Below are 27,899 nucleotides of genomic sequence, written 5' to 3' on the forward strand. Positions count from 1 at the left end.
CACCAGTCAATGTATTATTCTTGCTGAAGAATTAGCAGTACCATTACAGTAGAAATAATATTTAAATTATCATTGTAAGAAAGTTACCTTCTGGCAATGTGGAGAACAGCTGATGTGACGACATCATATATAAAAAGGGTCCAAGACACCAAGCTATCAGTGAGTCTAACATCAGTTATATGTAAAATACCAACTAGACAATCTGTACTTTCTGCTGTTAGCTTCGTCTATGACCCATTTGGGTTGGTGGCGCCGGTCATAATTAGTGCGAAAAAGGTATTCTTCGAGAGTTGTGCACCTGTAAATTGGATTGGGACGACAAACTTACTGGAGGCGAACTACAAAATTGGACAAATCGGTGCAACCAAGTTAAAGAATTAGAAAAAGTTTCTATTCCTAGATGCTATATACCAGTACACTTTGGTAATCTTGCTTGTACCCAGTTGTGTTAGTTACCCAAGACAGGTCAGTAAATGTTTCTGTTTCTTTGTGATGGGAAAGGCAAGAATACCTTCACTTTAAAAGATCACAATACCAAGAATGGAATTGACGGCAGCAACTAAGGCTGTGAAAGTAAATTTGCTGTACAAAATGAGCTAACGTCTTAATGTAAAACAATCTTGTTTGTTCTATTGGACCGATAGCACAGTCGTGGTGCCCTTGGCAGCCCCCTGCCCCCCCCCAGTGATGCTTGCTTCGCTCGCATAGCCCCCTCGTCGGGGAATGTAGCCCCCGCGTCGGGAAGATCCTGGCGCCACCGCTGTGATAGCACCGCATAAAGCAAGGTACCACATATTTGTAGCCAACAGAATACAAGTAATACGAGAAGCGACTGAACCACAACAATGGAAGTTTGTAGAATTGATATTTTGAAATGTCTTAATTGTTTTCGTTAATCGGAACCTACGGACTAGACCGTATCCGTATTAGCATAGCTTCATTGACAAAGTACAGTGTATTTTCTATACCTTTTTGTATTTTCATCAGTAATAACAATTTGAATTGATTACTTTCATTCTCATGGCAAACAAAGGCATGGTCCATGTTAAGTGCCTTGAGTCAACAATTACTTTGGAGTAAACATTTTTCATGTTCGGTAATTGTTCAAACCCTACTGGTAAATGGTCCATGATTGATACTATCTCTACAGGTATAAAAAATAATGAACAATTAAGTTGATAAAGCTACTTTAATTATCTTTCATATGGTAGAATAATTATAGTGGTAGGATAAATTAAAGTACGCTCAGTAGAATATTCAAATTGGATTCAGAATAATATTCACAAGACATTAACACACACACTTAATAATGTCTGTATTAATTGGTTATCCATACTTGGCAGATAACCCCTTGTTATTGTCAGGATCTTGTTTTTTTGTTTTTTTTCTATCTATTGGTTATCCACACTTGGCTTGTTATTGTCAGGATCTTTTTTTTTTTTTTTTTTTTTATCTTATTCTTATTTCTTTCCCAGAATTGTGTTGCACATGTATCTCTAATTCTGGTCAACATAAGATTGTATAACTTTATGAAAGTGTATTTCATAATATGGAGCAACTTTTCAAATGATATATATATGGCATGCTACGCAAAAAAATATGCAAGTACGTGTATTTGAAATTTCAAAATGCGCAAAATTGATTTGTAATCAATTTCGCGTACATTTCAGGCAATTTTGAGCATTTAAAAACTTAAAGAATCGTGTGCTAAAAAATGGGTAATTTAATGCAAATTTGTGCAAAATTATACCTATTTTTAATCAGTTAGAGCTCCTCAGGATGGCTGGTGACCCACATTTAAAAAATTTTATTATGGAAGCTGATGAGTTGTAGTTATCAATTAATGTAAAATTTATATCTACCGGATGTTCTGACGTCACCATATGGCCAATCAAATTTTTAGTGTTAATGAATCCCATTTCATAGAGCGCATTGCGCTTATGTTTATCCCATTTCGCCCTAGATTTTAGTATGTTCTTTTTCAATCAATACTCTTTCACATGAGTTACAAAAATTTGAATTTTTATTACGTCATCATTAAACAAATTTGAATAACGTGACTTGCTTAATTTCATCTATACAGTATATTTCAGTCTGTCATAGCTCCTCTGAATGAAAAGTGACCCGCATGATTAAAACTTATTATGGAAGCTGTTGAATTCTGGATATAATAATTATAATAATAATAATAATAATATTTATTCGGCAAAAGTTCTTAAAAGTACGTTTTACAATTCATCTTGCCAGGAGCAAGTAATAGGCATGAGCCCAAACAGAAAACTGCTCTTACTCCATCACTATTATAAAATACAAAAATAACAAAACTAAGTAGTACAAATTAATTAAAAACAAAACAAAACAAAGTTATAATGGGATACACCAATTAAGAATAAGCTGCATTGAATAAACAATATAAATAATATAAACAATTACAACTTAATATTTTGAGATCAAATGTTTGGTGAATCGGGCTTTAAAGTCTGAAATTGTAGCACATTGTTTAATTTCATTGGGAAGTTGCTCCCATAATCTAGGAAAAATAACAAACGATGAATTTAAAAATGTATTGGTCTTATTAGCCTTCCAATGTATTAAACGCTTGACACTTGATCTCACATACTCAATAAAGGATGAGGGACAGAGGCCATGCATTATTTTAAAACCTAAAATAAATATATCTTCAATACTTAAAATATTTAGGGTCTTTAACCTATATAAATATGAAGTGTCCCAATTTCCTTCTTTTCTGTACATAATTATTCTAGTGGCCTTTCTCTGTACCCTTTCAAGTCTATACATATGAGATATTTCAGTAGGTGCCCACATACAACAACAGTAAGTCATAACAGGTAATATTAGTGCTTTGTAAAGATTTAGCATTGCCATCCAAGACATTGCTTTACTACATCTTGAAACAAAACCAAGAATTTTGCTTGCCTTACTACAAACATAATCTAGATGAGAGTGGCATGTTAATTTACTGTTGATATATACACCAAGTAATTTGAATTCATGGACTCTTTCGGTTGAAGCTGAATTGATATCGTAAGCAAATATGATGGGATCTTTAGACCGGGATAAACTCATTGCTGCACATTTTGATGCATTTAATGGTAGTTTATTTAAAACTGACCATTCATAAATCTTATTTAAATCACTCTGTAACTTTATACAGTCTTCTAATTTATGGATAAATCTTGAAATGGTATTGTCATCTGCAAATTGAAAAATTGAAGATTCTATACCATATTCAAGATCACTCACATACAATAGAAACAAAAGAGGGCCAAGAACTGACCCCTGGTGTATCCCTGATATTACATTCTTCCAATGCGATACTTCACCTCTATAGACAACTCTTTGTTTTCTATTTAAAAGAAAATCTTGAATCCATTTATTTAAACCTTTGTTTAACCTGTGTTAAGTTTTTTAATCAGCATCTGTTATTATACCATCATAAATCTTAAAACTTATAACTTGTGAATCTTGTCTAATTGTCCTAATATATGCCAAAAATTGCTTTATATTTAAAGTAGCATTATTTGAGATGTCTAAAACATAATTTCTGTGACTACAATTATGTATGGCTTTTTTCAGTTCCTTACTACAAGACTTAAATCTATCTGTAGCTTCATTTGTTTTTAAAATCTTAGCCTTCCTAATTTCTGTAGTAATCCAAGGAAATGATTTAGTCTTATTTCTTTTCTTAATAGGCACAGATTCAGAAATAGCCTTGTTTATATTGTTCATTATACTATTCCAAATATTATTAATATTTTCAAACATAAAACAATTTTCCCAATTAAAATTAATTAATATGCTTTTCATCTTTTCAAAATCTGCATTTTTTAGCGCATATACAGTTTTTGTTATAACTTTGTCACGTTGTTTTGATATCCATTAGACATATCTCAAACGTCATGAGATGAAGAAGAAAATCTAGCATTGAAATATAATAATTTGTTTTTTACACTTCTTCTATTACAATAAAATAAACTTAACATTTTGTATTACCTGAATTTACTATACTAGAGGGTGAGCTCGCTTCGCTCGCTCCCCCTCTAGGTAGTGTAAACGATGGTTCTCAGAATGATAATGACTCGGGTAAAACGTTTAGAAGGACATTCTGGCCTGGACGATTTCGGTCGGTTACCATTATTCAAATGCTTTTGATATTCGTAAAACTAAACCTACTCACTAACCTGTTTCACAGTGTCTTAGATGATTAATAGCGTTTTATGTATAGTCTTTATTGTAGATATGAAAAGTGGTAAAAAAGAATAACAAATGCTTGGTAAATTGTAGATAACAGTCCGATGAAATCTACTAAAAATAGTATAATTGTGTTATAAATATAATACAATATATAAGTATCCCAGGGTCCTAACGGGACACAGATAGCGCACAGTATACATAAAGTCCTGGCAGCTTACTCAACAACTCGGCTATCACTCGGGGTTTTATTTGATTTCATCTTGATGTAATTTTATATAATTATTTCCCACAATTTACTTCTATGTTTTATGAATATATTTAATTTGATCTCTATGTACTACTATACCTTCACACGCGCGGTCCGAAAATAAACAAAAAACCAAAATGGCTATCGCCACCAAGCACCAACTTAGTTGAAACAGGGAGTTGTTTTACAACTCCCTGGTTGAAACCAACCATGCAGGGAAGTTGCAAGGTGATTGACACACCTTACCGTGAACCCGGAAATTACTTCTACCGAAATTACTTCAGCACTCTTCATCTTAGTTAAATTTATTACGGCTTCATCTACTTTGCCATTTTTTAAGTGTTCAACTTGGCAAAATTTCGCTTTATGTCCTACTTGTTTACAAACCCAACACACAACCGCTTTTCCATGTCTGCAAACTCGTCGTACATGCCCACTCTCGCCACAGAAATGACAATTTGCTACAGGCATGATTTGATGATCTCTAGTGTGCGTGCTTCCAGTTTTTCTACCTTTCTTTGGTGATATTATTGACAGTACATTATTAATTACCCCTCAAGTTAAGATGAATTCATATACACATTTTGTCTGTCTGATGTCATGACGTCATCATATGTCCAGTTGAATTAAAAAAGTGAGATTTTCATCTCTTTCGTAAATGTTTGTCGCGTTTAAAAGCGAGCGCATCTCACTTTTACGTACCCAAAATTCTTCAAATTTGTATTAATGTAATTATTTAGATAATTTTCTTCTAAAATTGTTATTTTTACATGTCACTTTGATGATGTCATCATGTTAAAAATTGGATTAAAAAATGGGTCTCGTAATTTCATCTATGCTACACTGTATATAACATACTGTAAATAACTGAAAATACTGTAATTATGCTGTATGATACAAAATAGGTACAATTCAGCACTGTCAACATATTTAATTCATGTCATAGGTTGGCATAATAATTGTCGACATTCATATAATTATTTTAACGTATGTGATATTTTAACGTATGTGCATGTTGCATTTCCGCGGATGACCCGAACTCGTCAAATTGAGTTATAAATCTAGTTCTTCTTTCTTTCCACGAATTTTGTCTGCAGCGTATCTCTAATTCTTGTTAACACTTATAGATTGTATAACTTTGTGAGAAGATTGAATTCTATCTAGTTATGTAATCAGCATGCCCCTTTAAAGACAAAGAGAGGAAAGGATCACTTCCTGAATGGATAACCAAAGATAGAGACTACTATTATAAGAAATCTCACAAAACTAATGAACCTGACTGACTGGGACAAAGCTAAACAACTGAGAAATAAAGTTAATAATTTAAATAGGAATTTAAAAAGAAAATATTGTACAAATACTATTAACGAAAATGCTAAAAATCCCAAGAAATTATGAAATACAATAAATAAATTAATACCTAAAACTAAACCCAGGAAAAATAATGTATATAAAGATAATAGCCTGGGTGCAGTACAAATTTTGCGAGAAAAAAGTATAGGAAAATTTTTTTTTGGTTTTTCTGATAGAGTATACCATATAGAATGTCAGAAAAAAAATCCCCATCCCAAATTTTTTACGGCACTTTTAAATTTTGGCCTATACAACACACACAAATTCCTATTAACACACACAAATACCTATATAGGGGATAGGGAAAATCAATTAACGGTTTTTGTTACTTGCAGTTGTGTTTTAATGATTAAAATTAGTAGAGACTTACTTTAATAACTACTTCTCATAGTAGTTGATGAATCAAGTCGATACGATGACATCATCATGCCAGAATCCAATATGGCGTCCAATTTTCAGTTATCCATTTTAGTTTAGTTTATGTCTTACAATGTAAAGATGTGTTGAAAATAATTCTTATATACAATTATTGTCTGATGGCTTTAAGTTCAAACAAAATGGAGATTTCATGTTCTTTTAAAGCGGTTGTCGGCGGAGCTTGTGGATTCGATAGAAAAGACCGCAAACAGAGCACTGAAGTCCTACCTTTACAAGCATGCCAGAAGGAAATCGCTGCACACAGATACATGTTTAGGTTTACGGGCATCGATAGTGAGGTAGACCTAATTCTTAGTCGAGCAGCCATGTTTACCTTGCCCGCTGATATACATAGTTGGACTGTTTGTCCCTTGCATTGATCGGAACTTGGCTTAGGTTGGTATCGAGGAAATAACAACAGATGTAGAGTGCCGCCTGATCTCTCTAATCACATCCAAAGCAAGGAAAAGGGACCCAAGTGCGAAGATTCGCAACTAATATTAAAGAAAACAGGAACTTTCCTGAAAGTTGATCAGGTAAATATAATTTAATTTTTATATTTTGATATATTTAATGTAATTTAAACTGTTTAACAAGAACCTGTAAGTAAATGTTTTTACGCTTTTGATCAGGTATCTGTTCAACTTGCCGTAAGATGCTGATGTCATTGTTACCTGTAACCTCGAACACTGAAACAAATAACACTAGTCTCGTCGATCAGATGAGCGCACTAACTGTAAGTTAAACAAGGCCAACAGCCATTAAGTCGCGTGCTACAATGCATAGTGATACCGGACCGACAGAAAGACCGACAGAAAGACCGACCGACATAGTGAACTATAGCGACTAAAAATACCGTACAGTATGACATTTATGAATATGCATTTATTGGCAGAAAGATTAAGTAAATAATGTGTTTCATGTTACTTTGTTCATTTTATTTCGTATGTTGGTGGTAGGAGGAATATTTTCTGCATTCCCTGCCATTGTCATCATCATTTTATATATATCACGAATCAGTGTGTCAATAATTGAATCAGTAGTAATTTTTTACTAATATTATTCTTATTTTCAGGAAAGTAATAAGGATGAGTTCTACATGCCATTAGCCACTCCAACTTGTCAAACACCGGCGTGTAATGTTATGGATACTCAAATGAGCCTATATCAATTTTGTGATCCAACTTTTGCTTCAACTACCTCAGAAGATGAATCAATTCAATCTACACTAAGAGAAAAATTAAATGCATTTCTCAATTCAAGGGACGTCAGTCCAATTAGATATCCTTTATCTGCACCGCTGGAGCAAGTTTCAGACCGTACTAAACGTTTCCACATGCGCAAGGCTCGTCAAGTTGTCTCTATGTGCCTTAAAGAAATCGCACCTGGTCAGTCGACTACTCTACTTGAAGGCTTATCAAGTGATAAAACCACAGAAGCTGATGAAAGAACCGATTCTTCTCTATTAGATGCTCTATCAGAATGCTATCTTCATACTAACCACTGGAGTACAAGACGTCAGATTTTATCGATCATGGTTGATAAGGTTACCTTCAAGGAAGTGCAGAAATGGATACCTAACTTGACTAGATATCGTTTTAACGTGGCCAAACACCATTTATTGTTACATGGTAGAGGCTCTGTAATTCAACCTCTAAAGAACACTAGAGTATGCGTACAGCCAGGGAAAATTGACCACTTTGTTACATTTATAACAAGTTCTCAAGTTATACAAGACTTGCCATTTGGAGAAAAAATTCTAAAACTTTCTACAGACAGAGTTATAAAAATCCCAAATGTTGTGCGTAATCTTATCCCAGAACAATGTATTCTTCAATACGAGAGTTACTGTCAAGAGAAGAACTTTCAACCTATGAGCCGCTGTACATTGCGTAGAGTTTTGCTTCTGTACGCAAATCCTTACAGGGCCTTGATTATATCTCTGCCAATGGTGGAAAAGCCTTCGATGACCTGGAGAACATCGTTGATAAGCTGGGAGATTGCTATGAAATGGGTTTGACTTGGGCCAAACAAAAAAACCAAACTTAAAGATGCCAAGCGCTACCTAAAAGGTGACTATAAGGTAATAACAATCTTGTTTAAATATTGTTAACTTGGTAACTGCTACAGTATAAATAGAAAAACAATATAATAATAAAACGCAAAGTAGCGCGTTGTATGTTGCTCAGTAAAGCATGTAAGAAACATTCAAGACTAATTACATTTTTTATACAATTCCTTTTATATATTATTGCAGATTCACATTTCTAACCATTCTGAAGTTGCCGATCATTGTAGGGCGTATGCTCTTAGTTCTTGCGAAGACAAATATTACCAGACTGTCTGTGATCATGACCACAATGCAAGATGTGACAGATGTCGTATATTTCCAGAAGCTTTGTCTGAAATTCATGAAGCTTTAAACAAAGTGCACTGAAAAAGATGACATGGAGTACGTAATTACACGGTCAGTCCAAGACATCGAGACGTGGAAGGCGCATATCTTAAGATCCATTAACCAATACGCTGCACGACATGATATTTTAGGAGATTTGAATCCTGGTTGTGCCCTAATTGTTTTAGACTGGGCGATGAAGTTTGTACCACGTAAATACCGCGAAAGCCAAAGAGACTGGTTTGGAAAGCGTGGACTTCCGTGGCACATAACTGTCTTGACGAAAAAGAATAAAGATAGAGAGGTACAGATGCTTACGTTTGTGCATATTTTTAAATCTTGCAGTCAGGATAGTACTACTGTTGTGGCAATCATCGACGATGTGTTGAGGCAGCTGCCGTCTATTGCACCCGATATACACTCTGTGTATCTGCGTCAAGATAATGCAGGATGCTACCACTCTGCCCTAACATTACTCTCGTTACCAAAGATAGCGAAAGAAACGAAGATCAAAATCCGACGTATTGATTTTTCAGACCCTCAAGGGGGAAAGGGTGCATGTGACTGCAAGGCAGCCCATATCAAAAATCACATGAATAAATATCTTAATTCAGGAAAAGATATTGAAAATCCAGAGCAGATGAAGGCAGCAATTGAGTCCTTTGGAGGCATTCCTGGAGTGAAAGTCATAGTTTGTGCTTTACCTACTGGTACTATTTGTGCAGCAGGGAAATGGAAAGGCGTGAGTCACATCAACAACATAGAGTATGGAAGCAGGTCCATGAAGGTCTGGATGGCGTATGGTATTGGTGCAGGACAAAATCTACTTTTGAGTAAATTCTGTGTGCCCTCGAAACTACCCAATTTAATTCATAACAAAGATACAACGTCTGATCAAAATCAAGTATCATTTATTGCAGTAAAAGCAAGAATACAAGCCAAGACATCTCATGAAGAACAAGCTGATATAACTGACGACGACCAAATAGAAAGTGAAGAAATTCCTGGCACCCCCAGCAAACTGTTCTTTTGTCGCGAATAAGGTTGCATTAGGTCATATCAGAGGTACTCTTCCCTAGAGAAACACTTAGATTATGAAAATCACAAGAACGCACTAGAACATGAAACACTTTATGACAGGGCAATGAAATTATACGCAACACAACTAGAAGAGGGTACTTCTAAAAATCCAGAACCAACAAGAACCAACAATTTGCCACGGTTTGACATTGGCCCCGACCTGCAAATGGGCTGGGCGTTAAAGTCCTCTGCAAAAAAAACCCGATTTTCTGTACCACAGAAAACCTACCTTATTGATGTTTTTGACGCTGGAGAGCAGACCGGACAGAAAGCTGATCCATGTGATGTCTCACGAGAGATGAGATCGGCCAGGCACAGCGATGGTTCACATCTATTTAGCAAGACTGAATTTTTAACAGCACAGCAGATTGCAAGTTTTTCTCACGCTTGGCTAAAAAGCCACGAGCACATGAACATTATCGGATGTCACCATTCTACTCATTTGCATAACAACAGAGTTCAGTTAACATTTGCGTTAACGTACTTGCTCGTTTTTATTTCGCGCTTCGACGGGATGTGTAGAACGCAACGCATGTGTAGCGCACGCAACATACGCCACACGTATTAAAACAAATCATGAAATACTTTGGGTTTATAGAGACTAAGCCTAGCCAGGCATGTTTAATCATGTTTTGGTTAACGTTTTCATTTACGCTATTTTTTAGAAATAAGGTTCTCGACGCACATAACTAAAGTTTTTCGTAATGCTTGCGCACGCACAGCAAGTTGTTTACAAAGTGGGCGGAGCTTGGAAAATAGCGTTAACGTGCTCGTGCGAAAACTCCCTATATGAGAAGATAAGAACATTATGTTGTAAAGCCTGTATTCCACTAGGCGAAATTATTCGCGCAAATCAAACATTTTCGCGTATACGCGCACGCCCAATGGAACACGTTGTTGATAAAAATAAACTGCGCATGCGCGCGTATAGTGCAAAAGATAATAAGAATAAATTCACCTAGTGGAAAACATAACAGGTGATGAAGCTAAGCGAGTTATAATGTTGAGTTCAGATAGTAATTGCTTAATTTCATCATGGGTTAGTCGTTTAAATTTGACTAGAAATTTATTTTTAGATGTTTTTATATTAAAACGTAATTCCAAATTATTCAGGACCTTTCAGTTTACCTTTAAAGTTTGTTTCTCATAGTAAAATTTACCTTAAATCCGTAAATAGAGAACAATAGGTACATCTGATTGATCTTGCCGACAGATAAAATCTTTGAATTTCTTACAACTTTGTGGCTCTGGCGCGGAGCGGAAAATAGTTTCTCCAAATTTGTTTTACTTGATTCATAAATATTAGTATCTAAACTGTAGATTGATGATTTTTTTATTTAAAAAAAATTTGTCGCACATGAAAAAAAACGCGTTTGTTTTTACCATACTTTTTGAGAGTTTTATATATGCTAATTAGTAATTAATTAGTAACAATATTAGAATTTCATCAAATTTTTTGAAACTTTACTAAATTATTGTCAAGATGCTAGTTAACGTAAGTGTAAAATATTAAAACGCTAGGTTGCTACATTTGGCTTCCAGAGGCTGTTAAACTTGATGTAAATTATACACCAAAAATTAACAAAATTGGCCGAAAATCGTTATTTTTCGATTTTCTTGAAAACTAAGCGATATTTGACCAAACAAACTACACATCAGGTTTACTTACATCAAGGTCTACCAATGTGCAAAATATGAGCCAATTCGAAATTTTGACCCTTGCCACTAAATTACGAATATGTCTGATTTTTGGTGACAAGCACTCTTAATTGGTATATTTTAAAAGTATAGAACATTATGTGAGTATTCATATTATAACACCACACATCAATAAAATACGTAGTATCAGGGGAAAATTACAATTAATTTTTCCGTGGTCGCTCGGCGTGACGAGGATGGGTCGATAACCATGCGTTAGTCGCGATTGCACATGTGCGTTTATAAAAGGTAAACACATTGCCATTGGTTGGTGGATCAGTTCAATTTTTACCCTCCAAACATTTTTTTTTAATAAAATAAATTCAAGAATCAGCATGAATCATGAAAAACATTGAATTATAGATTAACAAAAAAAGAGTAACATACAATCTAATAATATTTGCATCGTTTACCGTACCATCATGAATTTTACTTGCGAGAACCATCTAGGAGTGCCAGTGAACTAAATTTGTTTCGTCACAGGCTGCCATGAGGGGGTGGGGGCTGAAAAGACTTCGTGTCCGATCATGCCCCCTACAAAAATAGTCTGTCCCGCATTTTAAATCTCTCAGGTTGGTAAGTATGGTGGTCATCGTTAAATTGGTTATTTCAACAATCAAATACTTAAAGTACAACAAAACAAATTCGCCCTAAAATAACAGAAAAATTGCATATTTAACTTGGGACTTTAATTTTGTTCCAATATAACAAACCTAAAATTAAACATAAACAGAGCTGTAAAGAGCATGTTAAAAAGATCAATCTGTCATTGAATATTAAGATAAAACTTAAATAGAATTAAAACCGACATTCTTAATAATCATATTTAGAGATGCAATTCATCAAAATAATATTCATAATATCACATATACACTTTTATAGCCTTTGCCATGTTATGCTTTCTAAAAATTATCCAGTATAGTATGACCCGTGCCAGGTATTTTCTTTTTAATACCCTCGATAGAAAATTGTCTTGATCATTTTGAATCTCCATGTTTTGACCTTGTGTTATTTCTTATTAATTGTATATGGTAATTGAAATAAAACCTTAAATCATACTACAAAAATACACCGTAATTTATCAAAGTAGAAATGTGACAGAAAACATGGGTTTGTAAAAAAAAAACTTTACAGTAAGCTTCTCTAAAACAGCAAAAAGAAAGTGATAGTGTTAAAAATCCATGGAATAAAATATATAGAGGGCAGCAATCAGTATATATACCTGCAGTTTTTCAATATTTATTATAAATTTGACCGCAATTACCACAGTAAAACGGTATCTCAAAGCAAATACAATATATGTATGCCTCACTCTCAGCGACGTCTAGATTCAATTAAAATGGATGATTTAATGTGTAAATACTCAAAGAATTTTGAGGGCCTGGGTTGCATGGGCAAACCATATAACATTAAGATATAGAGGGTGGCATACCAGTGGTGCATCCACCCCGGAGAGTGCCAATAAGTTTACTAATAAACTAAGAAACAAGATGGATGGAACTCCAAGGCATAGTCTCATGCACTAATCAGCCCACTGACTGGGTGAGTAGTCTAGTAATTGTAGAAAAGAAAGACGGTTCTCTGAGGCTATACCTCGACCCTAAAGATTTGAACAAAGAAAAAAAAGATAATAAAATGATTCCTACAACAGAGGATGTAATAAGTAAATTGTCATGATGTAAATTGTAATAGATATGAAAGATGCATACCGGCAAATACCATCAACGGAGCACAGCACTGAGTTGTGTACCTTCAATACACCATTTGGGTGGTGTTCATTTAACCAATTACCCTTTGGTCTATGTAGTGCCAGTGAAGTTGTTCAAAAGAGAAACGAACAAATATTTATTGGTATTGATAATGTATTTGTAATTTCTGATGACATGATAATTGCTACCGATGACGATGAAAAGCATCATGATACTACAGCAATAGAGGTATTGCACTAGGTATCCCAATGAAGCGGATTGAACACGTTCATGAAATTTCAAAAAGGTGACATGTTTTGAAGTTAAAATATACTATTTCTTATGTAGCCATGTGAATAAAACTTATATGTCTAGAAAGATCTTGTTTAAGGGTTTATTTATATATACATTTTTAATCTATGTTTATTAAATATTTTAATAAAAAACGCGAGTTGAAAATGAGGTACAAAAGCCGGCGAGCCGAAATCCGTGCGCTAAAAATAACTTTGGAAAACACTTACCCATTTTCAAAACACGATCACACGGCGGCCATAATAGGTGGTGGAGTAATTTTTGTTGCATGTTATCAGGCTTTAAATACTCTTTATTTTGATATGTAAATCGGTTTTATTATTATTATGTACATCCCCCTCAAATGTCAATTTTTCCATAAGTAGATCGTAGTTCATTGTTCTCTGAACGTAGCATACCAAGTATTGTTCATAGCCTACGATGTATTGTTATGATAATTATCTACTTGTCGATCGTAGCGTGGTTGGTAGGGTTAGTAAACACCATTGTCATTGCCTTTAGAAGCATGGAAGTAACGTAAACATTAATTAAAATCCTATCTAAAGCTAGAAGACGTCATACGCATTGGTTATCCTAATTTGGCCGGACATCCGCCGACGAGACGACATCGGGCCCGTGGGCCTTCAGCTCACGCAGAGAGAGAGAGTTTTGGCGGTCTACACTATAAATGATTTAATCCTACCTTTGGTTAGCGAATTATAAAAACAACGACACCTAGGCTATTTAGGACACCAATGAAATATATGCAAAATAAATATATATTCCATGTTAAGATTTAACATAATTATTACAACATGTGTAAAGAAAAAGGCGCGACTAGAATTTGGAGGGGAAAAAACATGTGAATCGGGGAAGATTTAGAGCAGCTAAGAGAGTATTATATTACGTTTAAAAAAAAATGAAGAGAAAAGAATGTCAAATGTTCAGTAGCGTTGTATGCTAAAACCGTTTTCCACTAACACGCTACAAGCGCCGTACAACGCTTAATCCCCAACTGTTCAGACACACATTCTTTTAGAGTCGTACGCTAAAACGTTCTAACAGCATAATAATAATAATATCCTGGATTTAGATAGCGCCTAATGTTGTGAAACCTCTAAGTGCTGTACATAAACTAATACAATAAAAGGGATTCCAACCATGCCAAAAAAAAACAAACCGAAGTAAGGGGATACGCCTTTGTCGCTAACCAGGGATCTGAACAGGGCCATAATGTTGAAGACAGGCCGATTTTCTATTTTGATAGATTTAATATACGTTTATACAAATGTATTGATTTGCGATGAATGGAACATGCCAATCTCTTAGTCTCCCAGTTTGGTTTAGCACAAGTAGGTAAATTTATGAGCCCTTGGGGGATAAGCTTAAAACTTTATTGCAATAGGGCCTAATTGACAATACTGTAAATAAGTATTAACCATTTTTGGTTGCCATTTCAATCGAAAATTTCTTACTATGAGTTCTTACTATACTGTTAGATATATAAACATATGAGGCTTGGCATCACAAAATCGGCGTAGTGTCGGAAATAATAATTCTTTAGATTTTTATATATTCATAATCTATATTTAATAAGCTTTAAAACGGTTTAAAATTGGTTTATTATATGAAGAGTTATTAAGGAAAACATACGAGTCACTTTCTAGTTCAGGAAATCTTCATTTTGAGAAAATCAACAATGAAGTAGCGACACAGATTAGCTGGGCCTGGCCTAGCCCGCCGATCAACGCGACAAGACTCTCTGTCAAAATCTCCTCAATAACGGCTAACTAGTCGAAAATATATCACTGTGTGGTACTATATTTTTTGTTACTTTTTAAAAATATATGGATAAAAATAAATTCCTAAATATTCACAAAATGTTGAAACGTTCATTAAAAAAACTACGGTGGCAGCCATGCTGTTTCATCGTAAACAAAAGCATCAGCCAATCAGAGAGCATAATTTATCTCTATAGCCAATCACAGTCAAGGATTCACAAATTCTTTTTAGAAATTTTAGCAACCTAACACCTTAATAAAACCAATTTCCATTACCTAGATTAAAAAAAATCCCAAAGGTTGTTAAAAATTATGGTAGCTGATATATTTTAGAACAGATAGGTACCAAACATGACGTTATTCGGGTTAGCGGTTTGTTTACAAAAGCGCTGTGAAGAAAGTTGATTTTTCAGTGAACAAAAATACAATTAAAAATAGATTTTCAATTGAAATGAACGAGGACCATATTTAACAACGTATTAGGGATGTACATATGATTTCAGAACCATCGCGAGATTAAGGATATCGCTGTACAGCCGTCGCCGTAAATTGATGTGACATCACAGGTGCATCGCAAAATGAGTTTTCTGGCAAAGTCTGGCAAATTGCGAAAATTTCTAGTAAACACACTTTGTAAATATTTCTTTATTGTTTCTTTTGCTTATCTGGACTCATTAAGTAGATTTTGCGATGCACCTGTGATGTCACAGCAAGTTGTCCTGAAATAATTGCAAAATACATATACTTGTGATATTTTTTCATGAACAAAAGTTTGATATGTTAAAGATAAGTGTTTATAGTATCGTTTTTTATAGAAATTTTAAAATGGATAGGCTAGGCCGTTTTAGGGTACTAAATTTAGTTGACTACATAAATCATCGTGTCTATTATTTGCTTCTGTAAACGACAATGTATTATAGTCCTCTGGTACGTACATTTGAAATCGCCAGTTTGTTTACGCTGAAATTATTGTGTATTCGAGAACCACATGTGAGCACAACCTAAATGATACGCAAGCGTACCATCTAGTTAATTCAATGCGACACATCATCGTTTGGACTAGTGTTTTAATGCAAGATGGTCACCCGATACGCTATAGTTCACGATCACTAACGCCGGCCGAAGTCAACTATTCTCAGATAAAGAAAGAAATGCTAGCTATTTGTTCTTCACTTGAAAGATTTAAAGACTACGGACGCTGAGTTACGATCCAGTCTGATTACAAACTTGAGTCAATTGCAAAGAAACCAATTCACAAGGCGAGTTCCAGACTACAGCAGATGACGCTACATCTATTAAAATACGATATAAATGTTATATATGTTCCAGGACGTGAAATGTATATAGTACCAGAAAGCAAACAAGAATTCATGCTTAACCGCATTCACGATGGTCATGGAATGGAGAAATCAAAGGCCAGAGAGTTATTGTACTGGCCCGGTATAACCAATGCTATTCATAACAAGATGTACGACATGTGCGAAGTAAAAAAAGAAAAAATCAGCGTAAACCAATGATACCTCACGAAATACCTGAAATACCTTTTCATAAAGTTGAGGCACACATTTTTAACTTTGGAGGAAATTACCACTTATTTGTAGATTATTATTCAAAATATCCCGAAATCGTCATGCTACGCAACAAAACTGCCAAAAAAGTAATCGGCAGGCTAAAAACGATTTTCGCGAGACACTGTATTCAAGCGACAATATGCCTTTCGCATGTTTTGAAATGAAGGAGTTCGCTAAATCATCGAGGATAACAATTACATCGAGCCCCACCTATGCACAAAGCAATGGTCAAGCAATTGTTAAGGAAAGCCGCTGATGACTTTCACAGTGACTTTCATTCATGGGAGGTATCGTTAAATCTCCAGCACAATTGCTGATGAACAGAAGGCTTAGAACACAAATTCCAATCGCATGCGAGCAACTTAAGCCAACATGGGTTCCTGACGGACATAATTCATGATCATTAGACAAGACAACAAAGCGAAATAGGCGTTTGCCCAAATGTTTTGATGATTTCATAATGGATAGATAATAATTAAAAGGACTCTTAAAAGGATTGTTTCATAATTCCTATGCCAGATATTCATGCTTTATTGTACCCAAATGTTTATACCATAATAGTTTGATATGTTAGCAAGTGTTTTCCACCACCATAGTTTAGATTGTTACCTTGATAGTTTGATCTATTGATTACGATTGTTCTTGTTGTTGTTAATGTTTTAACTTAAGAAAAAGGGAGATGTCACATATCTATATCTAATATGTTTGTATGGCGTCACAGTTCTTAGTTCCCAGAATGCTTTATGAATAAAAAATTACTGAGAGACAATGCTATTGTTTTTAGCTTGTCTCACTTTGCTTTTCACACCTTTCAGCAACCTAAAACCTTAATAAAACCAATTTCCATTGGCTAAATTTTAAAAAATCCCTTAGGTTGTTAAAAATTATGGTAGCTGATAATGATATATTTTCGAATAGATAGGTACCAAACATGACGTGAGTCTGGTTAGTGGTTTATTTACAAAAGCGCCGTAAAGAAAGTTGATTTTTGAGTGAACAAAAATACAATTTTTAATGATTTTCAATGGAAACGACTTAAATAATTGCAAAATACACATACTTGTGATGTTTTTTTATGAACAAGAGTTTGATATGTTAAAGATAAGTGTTTATAGTATCGTTTTTTATTGACATTTTAAAATGGATAGGTTAGGCCGTTTTTCATATTCTGAACTTCAAGGCTAAATATCTCAAAAGTTCGGGTTGCGACTCTGCGCCGCTTTTGTGATGCCAAGCCTCATATAATATCTTATGACGGCAAGTTCTCATTCTCATAGTTTCCTTGTTTTAAAATTAATTTTAAACCAGGCGGTAATTCAATTTCATTTTATTTCGGAAATATCATCCATATTAATAAACTTATAAACCATAAAACTAAACTTAAGTATATAGAATGCTTCTCCATCTACAATACATTTTGGAGTTATGGAGCATATGTTTGCAAACACAAGCAACAAGGATGTTACCACTATTCAACATACGTTGCATGAAACCATAGGTAGATTTTCGCATGTACTCATTAAAGGAAGGAACACCATGTTCAATAAACATTGCACTGGCACTACTACTTCTAGAGACATTAAGTATACGGCGCAGAGCATTATTGTAGCATACATTAAGAGATCTAATATTCTTCATACGATAGTTACACCAAAGGGCTGCACAATACATATTAATACAGTAAGATCTAAAGAGACAACATTTAACATTGGTAGAGCATTTCATAAATTTACGATTGAGTGAGTTGCTTCTAATACACAAAGACCTGTACTGACTTTGAATGTCGGCCTCATCACTGCAATCACACATAAGAATATGACCAAGATAGGTACCTTTCTCAACATAAGCAAGTTTTTTACCAAAAAGTTTAGTAATAGAATTACCTTCAAGTTTGCAAGTACGAGGACAGAAACGCATACAAAAAGATTTCTTATCATTAAATAAAACATCATTCTCTTGCGAAAACTCTTCACAAACATGTACCAATAGCTGGAGACCAGCAACAGAAGGGGCAAGTAGAACAAGATCAACCGCATAACTAAGATGATTCAAGATAATGTTTCTACATTGGCAACCCGGACACAAACCACTTAGTCTACAATTTAGAGTACTAATATATATGTTATAAAGGAGAGGGGACATAACCCCACCCTGTCTAACTCCATTGGATACTGTAAATGGATTTGAAACAGAGTTTCCCAAACGTATCACAAAACTCTGTTTCTCATACCAACATTTGAGCAATTTAACAATACAAAGATTAATACCATTGTTAATGAGCTTATTATAAAGAGTCCAGTGATTGACTCGATCAAAAGCCTTACTGGCATCTAGAAAGCAGGCAAAAACTGGACTACCATTTCTATTGTAGTAGTCAATTACATGTTTTAAAACAAAGATACACGTATCAGTCGAGTGTTTCGCTTTAAATGCAAATTGGTAATCATTGGATTCCAATGAGTTACCACAATGACTGATAGATTCAAACACCTTAGATAATACAGACGCTAAAGCAATAGGTCTATAATTAGTCTTATTAGTAATATCACCTGATTTACTCTTAACAATCGGCACTAGAATAACTTTAACAAGATCTTTAGTTACATGACCATGACACAGCATAGCATTAAAGCATAAACTCAATAGGATATTAAGTCGTTTACTACCATATTTAAGATGTTCACCACCCAAACCATCAAGTCCTGGTGATTTTCCTACAGAAAGTTTATCAATGCAATTAGATACAAGATCAGGAGTGACATTAATACCAATCTCAGGCGGACAGTATTCTAGAGTCTCCTCTACAAATGATTTATGAGTCGTGTTATCCACACAGTTAAACAAAATCTCATAATGTTTGGCCCAATGATTACATATGTTGTATCAATTATCAATAACTTCAGAGGTATTAGCTCTAGTATCATTCATATGCTTAACACCTTCCCAAAAACCTTGGTAGTCCCTATTACTGTAAGACTGAGCTAATTTATCAGCTCTCAGTTATGCCAACTTAAAACGAGAACGAGATATTTTCATAGAATGAAACAAGGGCCCATTCCTGGGTTTGCCGTTAGTTCTCCATAATAAGAAGGCTTCACGAGCAACAGAATGCAGATCAGAAACATAATCATTCCAGCCCGGCACAATATTATATGACTTAGACCTAGTGGGCTTCAAACATTCACTAGATGCACGTTTTAGGCAAGCAACAATATTGTTATACAGGTCATCAATAGCAAGACGGTGACACTCATTGTTACAATTAATATTATTACATGTTAGTGCATCAGTACAAATTTTAACATTACTAAGTAAGTATTGAGTACATGTAGCATAATACTCGATATCAGCGGCCTTAACTTTAGCCCAGTTAACGTAGTCATGTTTAGATTCACTTTCATTCTTAGCACCTTTACATTGTTGTATGCCTAGAGAGATTGAATATTCAAATAACATATTAAGGGAAATGATCAGATCCCAACATATCATACAAAATATCTACTTTAGTTACACAAGCATTGGCTCCATGTGTGCACACAATATGATCCAACCAACTAGTGGTTCCATGGGATTCACTTAAAAATGTAAAGTTATCTGAATCAAAACCTAAGTAAGATAAATCTGACAGTATCAAATCGTTTTCAGAGACAAAGTTTTCAAGCTCTTTGCCAAATTTCCTATTTATGTCAGCATTAAAGTCACCGCAAACTACAACTTTGTTGCTGTGAAATTCATTAATAATCGTTTGAATTTTACCTAGATAATGAACAAACTCAATGAAATTATCAGCATTATCGTCATAGGGAAGATAAACATTAATAAGAAGGGATACATTAGAACCTTTTCCTATTGTGATCCCAATCAATCTTTTGTCATTAAAATCAATGCAAGAGATAAAATTAGATAACTTCTTTCTGTAAAAAATTGCTACCCCACCATAAGGGCGACCCAATAGTACACCATCAGAACTGCAGACCTGTGAAACACTAACACAATCAAAATCAACATGAAAAGACTTAAGTATGAACAATTCATCATCAGTAAGCCAATGTTCTTGTATGGCTACAATATCATTGTCATTGCATAAATCGTAAACTTCTTTTTTGCGAGATTTAAATGACTTACAGTTATAGGAAACACACCTCAGCTTGGATAATGTTAGGTTAGGACCATCCTCCATCATCACGTTTAGTGTTTCTTGTATCATAATACCATCTTATTATTGCATTCAATGGCCATAGTTCTGTATCATAGACATCACTTATATGCACTGCATCACATTTCATAAGAAAAGAAGCACAGTCATTAACTTTACAGGGCAACGAAGAAACATCGGCATCAATGTCCTTAGTGGTTTTTAAATGCAATTTAATATCATCAGTGGTATTATCGGGAGACATGTTACCCAGGTAAAACTTGCATGGAGGAGGCGGTCTACTCTTGAGTGCAATATTTACACCAGTTCCACGTTTATTTTTATTTTTACGTCGGCGCTGGGAGTGACGTTGAAATCGAAATCCATCTTCGTCCTCAAAAACAGCACGATTTCCATTACTGTCATCAGTCGATACATGGTCCCGGTTCCTATCTGGCAGTATAGAAGCATTATCATCACTCTTCCGTGTAATGTCATCCGCCGAGAGGATGCTATTAAATTCTATGGTCGAATGGGGATTCCCCATTCGCCTGTTCATGACCGCCTTACTACCAATCTGTTGCTTGGAAACTGCTTGTGCAAACGATTTGGGACAATCACACACATTAGTTGAGTCCGGTTTGGAATTATTTAATTGTATTACCTGATGTACTTGCTTAGAAATATCATTTCTTTGACTAGCAGCATAGGCAATGTCAGATCGGACTACTTGTAAGTCAGTTTTGAGCTTTTGGATCTCACGAAACAACAAAGTTGCATCAATCTTTTCAATCGGCACAAATGGTATTTTTGACAAATTAGACTAAATATGTCAAAATATCATTAATCATTATTTTAGGTTGCCTTCTTGGTCTATGTACAATGCTATTGCAATCCTTAACATATAGACATAGTGTTTCTTTCGCTTCCCTTATGTCCAGCTCAGAGAAATGATTGAGGCAAATATCTAAAAGTTGGTCAAAGGTCATGGAATTCATGTTATTCAGTATATAACATAATAACTCATTAATTACACAAACAGGACCATTATACAAGATCACATCGTTGGTTACATCATTTACATCCTTTTCAGTGGTATTCGTGTCAGTATTCGATGATACAGGCGTAGCCACAGGTGGCATAGCCTTACGGCTAGCCATTGTTGATATCGCCGCGGGCCTTGGTGACCGGTACTGACAGCTGTCAATCAATCAATCAAACAACACAGAGATAGACTACTGTGGGCTAGCAATTCACCAACTCTATTGGTATTGTAAATAGCAGCAAATTTCACCAAATAAGACAAAAATAGCATCCAATTACTTCAAAAATGAACATAGATGACATCAAAGCTAGAAAATCTATCTAAGATCAGTAACATAAACCATTTTGTTGTGATCAAAAAACAGTTATAGTAGAACGCTACCCACGACTCTTTAAGTTATGTAATGTATATAATAATATAGTAGGCCTACTTATAACAAATTAAATATAATTATATTTAAAATGTTTAAAATGTTACACTTAATTAACGTAATGATTTATTCTTTTAGGCGATAGTGGATATCCCTTACGCGAGTGGTTGATGACACCCATTAATAATCCCAATACAGAGGATGAACAGAATTATAACAGAACATAACAAGAAACGTTATAGAAAGGTGTTTCGGCGTCATGAAAAGTGGCTTTAGATGCGTTCATCGCAGTGGTGGTACTCTGCAGTACAGCCCACAACGTTACTGCCAAACAATAATGGCTGTTGAAAAGTGGCTTTAGATGCGTTCATTGCAGTGGTGGTACTCTGCAGTACAGCCCAAAACGTTACTGCCAAACAATAATGGCAGTTGCAATTTTGCACAACATGACAATCCACATTCCCCTCTTGCCAAACGAAGAGCTAACAGTGGCAATGAACGGAGACAATGATGTCATGATGAATGACTGTCAAAATGCTGAAGCAAATGCAATACATCGGCAATTAATGGTACAATTAGCGCAATGAAAAGCCTCATAAAACACACACAGATATAGCTTATATGAGCATTTATATTTGTTATTAATTTACAATCGATTAATAAAACGGACATATAGATATTATCCCGAAGCGCCAGCTGAGGGAAATATATAATTCCCCAAGAACATAATATCATTCCCAAGGTATGTCAAATCTTATATTTTACCGAATATAAGATAATAGTCTGTTATATTACATAGCCAACAACAAGTAGAATATCTGCTGGGTCGAGTAGCTAGACTAGGCCTCCTTTTTGTATTGTATGTAAACAAGCCTGCCTAAACACCTTACCTTGCGAAGAATAATATACAGATAATTACTAATTAATGATTCCTTGGCAATAAAATATTCACTAGCCTATCAATAAGCCTACATTAATAATAATAATAATATTATTATCAGGTAGGCCGACTAAATAATAATTCGTCTTCTTCGAGCCGAATCACTGGATAGTCGCCGCGTTGTGCGCGTACCGAGTTACTACTGTGAGTATTAACCAATCACAAACGGTCTTTCATCACATCTAGGCAGGACTAATAATAAATGAGGGCGCTATGTATGCATAGTTGATTAATTTATTCAAGCAAGTTCCGTGCTTTGTCTAATTCTAACCTATCCTTTTCAATTTGCAACCTCTCCTGTCTAGCTCTTGTATCACAGAATTTATTTCAGATGTCGTAGTAGATGCGGACGCCTTTGCAGATGGCTTCTGCTGACATGTATTGGTAATGCATCCCATCACGTCTTCCCATGAAATTTTGCCAGTCCCATTTTCTGTTCAAAATATTTAATCAGTGATGGACGTTCTGGATGGACGGTATTATTATTTTATACGTATAGTAATAGGACATTAATAAAACATTACCGTCATCATAAGTTGTTATGATGGATACGTCTGTGCTCTCGATGCCACCATCGATGCCATAAATGAAAATCACCAATTATAGTGGCCAACACTTTCTGGCACTCTTCATTTCCATTCTGTGTAAAGCTCCACGTTTTACCATTTTTTCTTAAGTTCCTTGATACTTTGAGGAACTTTAGATACGGCAGCAACATCCATTGCCACACCCTTCCTAGCAAATATTGTTTATCTTGAGACCAAAATTGCTGCCCTCTATTGTTGGAGTGTAGTTAACGTTGTGCATACGCCAAGTAATATTTGCCTAAGACAATTTTTATAAGACATTGCTAAGACGGTTTGATAAATAAGCTTAAGTTATTTGCTTAAGCACTTCTTAAATATTTCATCTTAAGTGCCAACCCTGGCCTTATCCAGATTTATAAGTTACTTAAAGGAATAGATCAAATATATTCCAAATATTCCAGTTAATATTGTTCGTACTATGTATATATATATTTTTTATCTGTAAACGATTTTAACTTTTATATGAATTTTATATTATCATTGTAAATTTTAAGCCTTTTATATATATTATGTCATTTGAATATTTAATATTTTATGTGTTGTACTGTATGTATGTTTTATCGAGGGCCCTGAATGATCAGTTCTATTTCGAACTGGATAGGCTACCCTCAGTAAAGATGGTAATAAATAAATAAATCCAGGGTTGGCATTTATCAATATTTGCTTATATTTTTGCTTAAGCTGAAATATTTAAGAAGTGCTTAAGCAAATAACTTAATCTTATTTATCAAACCGTCTTAGCAGAAAAATTGTTTTAGGTAAATTTTACTCTAGAGGGCAGCAAATTATGTCTTAAGACGAAAAATCCTTGCTTACGTGTTCGCATTAGCTTTTTTCTCTTAGCGAAGGCGGAGCTATAACATTTTATCTCTGTATTTTCACTCTCAACAAGAGAGGGCGCATTCTGGCTACTATTGTTATTATTCGAAAATAGAGAAAGAGCACAACAGTCGGAAATACATACGAAAATCATTCGCTCTAAACTTAAATCAAATCAACATTTATTTATTTTTATCAATGACAGCGACCCTTGGCAGCCGATACAGTTTTGTGAAAGTTAGTCAAATGGGTCGTACCTATCCCGAAAATATTAGTTTTGCTCGTCCAATTTCTAGGCCATCTTCATGAAGATCGATATCATTATTTTAGCGTTCGTAGTACAGCGGAAAACGCACTAGCGTAGCCTTTCCGAATTTTCAATGTTCCGGTCTAGCGCGCTCGCGTTGTCAAAAAGAATGTTTCTGTTGCAGAAATGAGATAAGACAACATTTTTCATCTTAAGGCAAAATTAACCAAATATTAACATTTTTTTCGAGCTGGAACAAGAGGCCATAAACTTTTTGTTTTTGTTTATTATTTATTTTCCACACACAAAATATATAACATAATATTGGTATTAAACATCATTTAGGTAAAAGAAAAAAACAGACAAACTAGTTAAATGTCATATAATAAACCAAGTCAAGTATAGTGTGTGTGGATGGAGACCAAAATAAGTTTGAAAACAAACTTTAAGGCATGGTCACCATTTAAAAAATCAGAGTCACAAAGAACAATATGTGATACAAATGATAATAATAATAAGCACCAAATAAGAAAAATAGACAAATGCAAAGCAAATGTAGTCTGGTTTAAGCAATATAGATATAAATAAGTTGAAGGTAGATAATAAATTATCATCCAGGTAATTGGCTATACATGATTAAATTAGAAGAAAAGAAGAAGAAGAAGAACGGGAGACTTACCTGCCATACATTGAAACCAGAGAGTTTTTAAGATTTGATTTAAAAATTTTAACATTTGGTAGAGATTTAAGTGATGTATCTAAGGAATTCCATAAATTAGGGCCATTAAAAAAAATAGATTTTTTCCTAAGAAAAGATATATATTTTTCAGATGAAACATTACTTTTTGCAAATCTAGTTCTGTGATCATGAATCTCAGATGGTTGCTTAGGAAATAGTGAGGAAATATGTGCAGGTAATATGTTATTCTTAAAACGGTACATAAAAGTAAAAGTTTGTAATTTATTTATGTCAAAGATGTTAAGAACATTAAATTTATAAAATAATGGTTTGGTGTGGGCTATACGGGTTGATCCTGCACAGATCCTGAGAGCACGTTTTTGAAGTTTAAATATATTATCAATATGTGTTGTTTCAGGACCTGTCCAGGGACACAAGTATACAAATTTGTCAATTGTAGTAGCCCATGCGATATTGCAATAATTAATATAAGGTAAGACTAAAGTATTATATAACGATAAAAGAATATGTTGGGGAAAATAAAATTTTAATTTGTTCATAACGCCAATGTTTCTAGAAATAATATTAGACATTTTGTTAAGGTGAGGTTGCCATGTCAATTTAGAGTCTATCGTAACTCCTAGAAATTTAGTATTATTTACTTGATTAATAATGTTGTTATCAATTTCAATAACAAAAGAATCAGTATTTTTAATTTTATAATTGAAAAGAATAAAGTTAGTTTTAGAAGTATTAAGAGACAGTTTATTTGATTTGAACCAATTAGAGACCTTGATTAATTCAGTGTTAATAATTTGAAATAGATCATTTACGTTTTTATTTGAATAAAAAATGTTGGTATCATCTGCAAAAAGAACAAAATTTAACAAAAAAGAAGAGTTGGGAAGATCATTAACGTAAATTAAAAATAATAGAGGGCCGAGTATAGACCCCTGGGGGACGCCGCATTTAATTTGGGAGAAATGTGAATTATAAGAGTTAAATGAAATAAATTGATGTCTATTGGCAAGGTAGCTACTAAATAAATTTAGAGCAAGACCTCTGATACCGTATCGTTCAAGTTTGCTTAAGAGAATATCATGGTCAATAGTATCAAAGGCCTTGCTCAAATCAAGAAAGATGCCAGCCGTAAAGTGATTAGTGCTTATAGCTTTGGTGATTTGATCATATATATCGATAAGTGCAAAATCAGTAGAATAAGATTTTCTGAAACCATACTGACGATTATAAAGAATATTGTGTTTAGATAGATAATTAAATAACTTGTTATAGATGAGACGCTCAAGAATCTTGGAAAAACAGGTTAATAAAGAAATAGGCCTATAATTAGTAAACAAATGAGGGTCACCCTTTTTAAAAATAGGAACTACCTTAGCAATTTTAAGAAGATCAGGAAATATCCCATGTGAAAAGCATAGGTTGAAAATGTGGGATAGTGGTTTCGAAATTAGATTACAAATAGATTTGACAACATTATTTGAGATGTCATCACAGCCTGGACTCTTGTTGTTTTTTAGACCTTTAATAATGTTAATAATTTCAGGTGCATTAAGATAAGATGAAAATTGGTTTAAGGGTTCATTAATAGTCTTTGCTAGATTAGGTCCGATGTTCACAAAATAATCATTAAAGTTGTTAGCAATGTCAAGTGGACTAGTAATTTTGGTTCCTTTGTGAAGAAAAAATGATGGGGGACATTTTCGTTTGTTACGACCTAAAACAGTATTAATAGTTTGCCAGGTCTTATATATATTATCTCTATACAAGTTAAATTTATCATTGAAATGTTGTTTACGAGAAACTTTTAATAAATTAGTTAATTTGTTTCTATATTTAATGTATTTATCTTTGTCTAATTGCTTTTTGGATTTAATATAATAATAATAATAATAATAATAAGCTTTATTTAATCTCAACTAAAAGTTGTTTTTCAGTAAGACCGTGCTCAAAGGAAAACACCAACAAAAATAAATGTAAAAAGCAAATATCAAATCAAATAATAAAACAATTACAGAAGCAAAAAAACAAAAGCAGATAATAAAACAATTACAATAAAATAAAACAAGGATACACTTACTAACTATAAAGTTAAATAATACACTACATGAAATTAGCAGTTAACAGTTTCTTAAAAAGAGAGACAGAGTTCACATTTTTAATATCTTCATGTAGCTCATTCCAAACCTTGGCACCTCTATATGATAAGCTACGTTTTTTGTAGTTTGTGTTTGGTTTTGGTACAATTAAATTTGGCTTAGTTCTAATATCATAGTAATTGTTTTTGATATTGAACTTATTTAATAAATATGGAGGTGCAAGG

The 27,899-nt window shown here is 34.1% G+C and overlaps 2 protein-coding genes across 5 annotated transcripts in view; one reads left to right on the plus strand and one right to left on the minus strand.

The window, feature by feature from the left end:
• Positions 1–27,899, plus strand: part of LOC144858633 (uncharacterized) — a 322,958-nt gene that overhangs the window by 169,174 nt on the left and 125,885 nt on the right. The window lies entirely within an intron of this gene.
• The window catches only part of LOC144858651 (uncharacterized), a 208,604-nt gene that overhangs the window by 63,304 nt on the left and 117,401 nt on the right, over positions 1–27,899 (minus strand). Inside the window, exon 1 of one of the 4 annotated variants that reach the window (XM_078714750.1) lies at positions 88–165. The exons of the other annotated variants lie outside the window; for them this stretch is intronic. Coding sequence (XP_078570876.1) covers positions 88–127 — 40 coding nt within the window. The 5' untranslated portion in view covers positions 128–165. Of the gene's footprint in view, positions 1–87; positions 166–27,899 lie in introns of those variants that run through there. 4 annotated transcript variants of the gene reach the window in all.

Source organism: Antedon bifida, chromosome 2 (genome assembly GCF_963402885.1).
Source record: "Antedon bifida chromosome 2, ecAntBifi1.1, whole genome shotgun sequence".
In the NCBI taxonomy this organism is placed as follows: Eukaryota; Metazoa; Echinodermata; class Crinoidea; order Comatulida; family Antedonidae; genus Antedon; species Antedon bifida.